Consider the following 6,759-nt stretch of genomic DNA (forward strand, 5'->3'; position numbering starts at 1 on the left):
TTTGTTTTTTGTTTTTGTTTTTTGTTGGTTGTTGTTGTTGTTTCTTTTCTGCATTCCTTTTCAGTTCTTTAATTCCCTTAATTGGGTGAACTAGTTAATTACTTAAAGCTATGCATCTGGAGTTTTCATACAGCTGTTCCAGATTCAGTTCTTGGACAATGAGGTAGAGGTGACTGGCTGAACTGAGAGCCTATGCCCATGAATCCAACTGAGGCCAGCTTCTTGACTGGAAGTTGTCCAGTTTGCTAACAAAATGCTTTTAAATAAAACGATACTTTAATTTGAGCCATAACTTGCATTTTTTTGACCTGGTATGTGGTTTTTTTCCAACCTTTCCCAAAGTAAAGATGATTGTTGGGCAAATTCTTGTTTTTGCAGAGAAGTAGTCTTCACACAAATTATTTCTTTGGTGGGTGATGTGACACGGTGCTGCGCTAGGGCGTACCAAATTGGGGTTGTCTTTTCTTCCTTGTCAAGGATAGCTGGTGAAAGGAGTAAGCATCCAGGCTTTTGTTCAGATACTCTGGTATGTGAGCGGCAAAGCACGCGTGGACATCAGTGCTAGGGATCTTTTGGGAAGGGAAGAGTGAGGGGCAAGGCTGGAAAAGAGGGTGAGCAAGTATCACATTTGCTGCCAGCAGCTGACTTGACTGAGCTTTCCACGCACCCCAGGAGCACAAAACCCAGCTCCCACTGGGCAGGTGCACATGTGGCATTGAAGTGTTTACAAACAGTTTCACCAGGGAGCCCCCGGCATCCCCAGCCCTGGGGTCAGTCTCAGGGATGCCCATACAGGAAAGGCAGGATTTGGAGGACAGCTGCAACAAATGCCAATATTTGTGCAGGCAGCGTCACGACACACCCACACCGGTTGGGACATATGACTCCTGGCAGTCTGAAAGTCCAACGTAGAGTGGTACTTTGGTCCCATAGGCTGGGCTCTCCTCCCGGTTCCCTGCCCAGGGTTTGGCAGCACTGTGGCTGCCCCAGCATCTCTCCAGCAGCCAGTGTAGTGTGGAAACGGTGCCCCACAGCGGGACCAGCAGCGATTCCACAGCACCTCGTTCCTCCCATGGTAAATGCCCAGGTGACATTCTGCCACAAATACACCTGCAAACTCCATCCGCTTGCATTCAACCTGAAGAAAGGCGACCAAACCAGATGACATCCCATGGGTAGGTTTCTTATGTATTTACTGCAAAATTTGTGCTCTTCAGTGCTGAGTGACTAGCAAGTTGGGAAAACAAATAAACAAACAAAAAATAGCATGGCAAGCAGGCAAGCTTCTGTGACAAATTTATGGGATTAAAGCAAAATTGCCAGACATCATCTGGGAATCAGTGCCAAAAAAAAAAAAAAAAAACCAAACAAAACTGTTTTCAGGCTGGTTTGCTTCATAATTAGTTCCAAACTCCAGAGTGACCACAGCTGCCAAGTAAGAATATTTGCTTATGTTTAATTTGGAGCAACTCATATGTTTTCCAGCTAAAGTAAACCAAAGCCAAACCAGGGGATTTTGGAAACCACGGGAAATAAGGGGAACTCTAGAGTGTTTAATAATTACTTCCTCATAAGACATGCCCAAGAGGAAGAGAGATGCTCTTCAGTCATGGAGCTGCTCTCTTAAGCATGAAGGGGATCAGGCTTTCTTCCCTCTGCTTGCTGATGCACCTGCTTCAGGATGAGATAACTAGTAAGTAAAGGTTTTCTGCTCTTTTCTTATGTGACAAGGGGGGTGCTGAGTCTGTTATTGAATCTCCGAATGAGTCAAGAAATCTCTGAATATTTTGGTGGGTTTCAAAAGTCCTGTCATTTCCAAATTAGTCTGTTGTTTTGCCTTTCAAGTATGTGGCTCATTTAATTTATTCATAACTGCATCACCATTTTCAGTTCAATTAGAACAAGTCTTAACTGATTCTGTGGTATGCCAGGGATAAATCTGCAGTAATAGAGAGTCATCTGGGTCACAAAACCCAGAAAAAATGCTAGAATTTGGATGCTTCAGAGAGGTTGTTGACTGATTCTGTGCTCTTGCAACCATCACACTTTGAAAACAGACTGTCTTGAAAATTGTCAGGCAGTTTTTCCAGAAGTTCAGATTGAAAAAGCAGTGAATCTCAGATTATTTTTTATTAGGCAAAAGCTGATAAACGTGACTCTGGCAACTATTAAAATAGCTAAGATCCCTGCAGGTTAAAGTTGAGATGTGGAGGAAAGAGCACTCAGCTTTAATTATTGATGTGGCTGCTTTCTGCAGACTCTGTGAACTGATCCAAAGGGTTTGTTTCCTGGGATGTTCATCAGGCACCTTTCAGAGCAGTAAACTCACTAAGGAAAAATTAAAACCAAAACAAAAAACAAAACCAAATCAACCTACACATAAAAATGTTCCTTTCATATTATTAAGTGTGTCTGTTCTGTAACTGCTGGATCTCATCACCCTGACTTGAAAAGTTTTGAACATGAGATACAGGAGACTCAATTCCCTGAAGTCTGCTAGTCATAAAGCCTAATGAAATGTAGCAATAACCCCATGTTTAAATGTGAAGGAGTGTGTCTGTGACAAACTCATTATGTTATTGGTCCTTATTACTTGCAGTGATTTTAGTTTTGGAAAATCGAGACTTGCAAGATTCGATTAAACCGCAGAAGGTAGAGTTTCATTCGTTAAACTTCAACAGCACTCTGCATTGGCAGCCTGGGCGGGCCAGAGTGGCAAGAGACACAGTCTACTTTGTGCAGTATAAAGTGTAAGTACTGAGGGAATCCCAGCCTCCTGTGGGGCTGGCACCTGGCTCTGCTTGGAATATCAACGGATTTCTCAGGTGACAAGAGATGTATCTCCCCACATCTGTCAAACAGCCATGTCCTGCTCAGCTGCCAGCTCTCGGTTGTTGCTGCAGTTATTGACAGCCCAGAAGGGGCAGCTGAACAGCCTGAGGCTGCAGGGGAACAAGCACCTCCAGCAACACGCTCTGCACCCTCATTGCACCATAGAGTTGTGGAAAAATGTTGTTTGCAAGGGACTTGTGGAGGTCACCAAGTCCAACCCTCTTCCTGAAGCAGGTCTAACTAGGCCAAGCATCTCTACAATAGTGCATTCAGGGTATTTTGGTGGCCCACCCTGCCCACAGCAGTGCTGCACGGTGCATCGCACAGCAAACTTGAGGCAGCACTAGGGGCTGGTCCTCAGAGGAGGTATGCTCCCATTCCTGGCATGCCTGTTGAGCACCTGAAATAACCTTTGAGTCAGTGGAAAACAGCGTCTTGTTCGTTATTGAACACACCAGCTATGCCAAAGCTCACCTGTCTCTCCTGAGAGGCAAGTGTGCAGCAGTTTCCTGCGGGGCTGGTGACCTGCATCTCCACTTTAGGTTTCTTTCAGAAAAGACACAAACCTGTAGTTCCCAAAGAACCACGAAATCAATCTTCCCTGCCATTAGATTGGAGAGTTCATTTCCATGGCAAAATGCTTGTCAGTACCACCAAGTTAAAACAGATAGTTAAAGATTTGTATTAACCCAGTTGGCGACATCTGAAGTTTACATCCATCCTTCTCTTTCTCCATAGGTATGGGCAGAGCATGTGGCAAAACAAAGATGACTGCTGGGGGATTCAAAACCATGTCTGTGACCTGACAAATGAGACCTCTGATATCCATGAGCCTTATTATGGCAGAGTGAAAGCCGCATCAGCTGGCGTCTATTCTGACTGGAGCCTCAGCTGCAGATTCACTCCCTGGCGAGAAAGTAGGTGCAAACATATGGGTCCCTCTGAGAAAAGAACTGGGATTTCTGTGGCATGGAATGTATCATTTCTGCTTACAGTTTACAAACATGAGTAATCCTTTTCCAGCTACAAAACTGCAGAAGTTGTGAGTCAATAGCTCTCAGGTGAAGGGTTGAAATTAAATCATTTTCCTCACACTTGGAAGCCAACCTATTATGGATAAGTAGGCACTTATCCATACTTAGGGGATTAGAAATGTGTGTCTCCCTCTAATGCAACTCCTTCCTTGAGGCATGGAACTATAGAAATTATTTTCAGCTGGTTTTGGAGCTGCTGAAAGGACACAAGATGGAAAAGAAGGAGAAGTTCTTTGCTTGAGGAGAAAAGGGAGAAGAGAACTGAGAGCTGTGTGGCCACCATTCTTCTCACATTTATGTGTTTTCCTGACTGCAGTGTATTTAGAAAGGACATGAGCCAAGCTGTTAGCTAGTACACTCATTATAGTGCCATAGTATGTTAGAAATCGGAAGACTGTCAAAACACCGACATAAGTTCTGAACAGTGTACCTACCAGTAAGTTCCCCATGAATTAACCAATTTTCCCTCACTAGCCAATGCAAAATTGAACTGTGAACGTGAATGCAGGTCACTTCACGGTCTTGCAGTGCAAACTACATTGAGCCTCCTGTATAGATGAAACCACAAGCTTTGACATAAAGCAGCACCTTGCAGCAGCAGCAGTCCATCTCACCCTGTGCCACCTCCTCTTCCTGGAGAGACACACAGGGCAGCTGCTGCTCTGGCTCCCCATGTCTTGGGGACTGCACACACAAGTATCTAGGCACTAGCTTGAACCCTTAGGTGTGTCTAGCCAAGCAGATTGCAAAAAATTTGAAAGTAATTATTGAGGTTGCATCCTTGGCATAACCAAAATGGTTCAGATAGCTGTTTTGTGCAATCCAAGCGTGCGAATATGGAAAAAAAAAAGTCAAGGAAAAAATCCAAGGCATTTGTTTGACCTGGCTGCAGTCAGCAACATGCAGCTCAGAGAGATTTCACAAAGTCAGTCTCAAAGACAGATTTACAAACACAGGAAATGTCACCCCCAAAATGTCCCAAGAAATAAGTACTAATAAGTAAGGATTTACAAAGTGGCACTTTAATAGTAAATACAGCATAATATATTATGGGAAGAAGAACATTAAATTGTTTAATGGATTGTAATTGTATTTTGTGAAACATTAACAAACTACAATTGTGTTCATAGCTTTGGTTTTTTTCCTTAGCTATGATAGGACCTCCGACAGTAACTGTGATTCATAGCAACAAGTCCATAATCCTAAAGCTCCAGGCTCCACGGTCTCCTTACAAAAGGAAGAGAGGCAGCAAGATACCAATGACAAATTATTACGATCTGCTATATCAAGTCTTCATAATAAACAACTTGCTAGACGAGGTAAATGCATATTCAAATATAATACCCTTTACCATTGAAAAGCCAGGAAAGTATGGGCACATCATTCTTCTTTTACAGTTGAAATTGTCTTCTGGGATTGTGAGAATATGAAAGACTGGGTACGCATTTGAAAACAAAGTAGGCTTATGTTTCAGGAATTGAATTTGAATTGAGTTGTGATTCCTCCCTTTATTCTTTCCCATCAACTTAGTATTTCATACTCTAAGCCCTGAATAAAAGAAAAAAGGGGACGAAAGGGGAATTTTGAAGGGAATATTTTAAAATCATTAACTATTGATGTTGTTGACTTTGTGCAAGTCCACATGCTGCTCTGCAGCCTCTGTTCTTACCAAACTTCAGTCACAGACATGCTTGCTAGAGCAATGTGCCTGACTGGCTGTTTTCACTCTGCTCCACCAAAAGCAACACAGAGTCCTGGTGTATGAAGGAAAAAACAAGATTATTAAAATAGAAGACTTGAGGCCTGGAGTCAGCTACTGCATCGTGGCTAAAACATACGTGCCGATGCTGGACCGCAGCAGTGCCTACAGCAGCAGGCAATGCACCGTGCTGCACTGACAGTGATGGCATCTCTGCAACAGGTAAGTCACCAGCTGAAACTGGAGATTACTCTGGAAGTCAAGAGCTATCACTTCACCAAAGGTAGATACTCTCCAAAAGGAGAAAAAACAGGTGTAGCATGAAAACTGCCATCTCATACGACAACATCAGCTAGAGTTCTTACACCATCTCAGCTAGCTTCACACCAGGTAAGAATGGTAGGGCTAAGGAGATTATAGGAATGGCATGGATAATTATTTTCATGATGCCACTGTGCTCAGAGATGCCTCCCTCTTCCCTTTCTTTAAACAGTTATACATAGTATTACTTTCATTGTTTTTTACTGCTATCAAGTAATAATTAACTAGGAAAATGAATTACCTCCAACTTTATTAATATGCAAATATGTTGCAAGCTCTGCAATTCTGTTTCAGGGATTTATCTGATGTATTTAATTCAAATGAGCCTGTCCTCTTTTCATGGCCATTCTTCAGGTGTAATGTGTTTAAAAATAAATCAGTTATCAAATTTCATGAGCTTCCATGAGCCAAAATGCAAGAGTTAGCTCAATTAGCCAGTCTGAAAAATCTGTTTACTTACATCAATTACTAGACTATCTTCACATATCATATGCCCAGCAGAGAGAGTTATTATCAATCCTGCCTTGCAGGTGCCAGGTCACAGAGTGTATTAAGACCTAAGCCAAAGTTGAATGCAGTACCATTTGCTTTAGCAAGCTCAGATTTGTGTCCTTTCTAGGGATAAGAGGGAAAAACTGGAAAAGCATCAAAGTTTGAACCTGTGCTTCTGTTCTCAACTTGGTCCATTTACTATAAAAGATTGTATTTCTTCTACTCCATAACATGATGTATAACATTGGTCTCTCTTGAGACGTGGTCAGTGGCTTTAGGCTAAGGCGGGAGTTGGTTTCTAGGTGATTTTCCTGCAGTTTTGCTTACTTTCCCAGTACTGTAAAAGACTGGAAGCTCTGGTTAGAGCTGGACTGCTAAACA

At 42.7% G+C, this 6,759-nt stretch overlaps 1 protein-coding gene across 1 annotated transcript; it reads left to right on the forward strand.

Moving 5' to 3' along the window:
• Positions 1–1,577: 1,577 nt before the first annotated feature.
• IL22RA2 (interleukin 22 receptor subunit alpha 2) lies at positions 1,578–5,764 on the forward strand. Its single transcript, XM_065835861.2, is given in 6 exon segments — positions 1,578–1,616; positions 1,618–1,693; positions 2,600–2,750; positions 3,571–3,749; positions 5,016–5,185; positions 5,609–5,764. Coding segments are annotated over 6 exon segments (771 nt in total).
• The last annotated feature ends 995 nt before the right edge of the window (positions 5,765–6,759 follow it).

The sequence above is a fragment of the Patagioenas fasciata genome, chromosome 3 (assembly GCF_037038585.1).
Source record: "Patagioenas fasciata isolate bPatFas1 chromosome 3, bPatFas1.hap1, whole genome shotgun sequence".
In the NCBI taxonomy this organism is placed as follows: Eukaryota; Metazoa; Chordata; class Aves; order Columbiformes; family Columbidae; genus Patagioenas; species Patagioenas fasciata.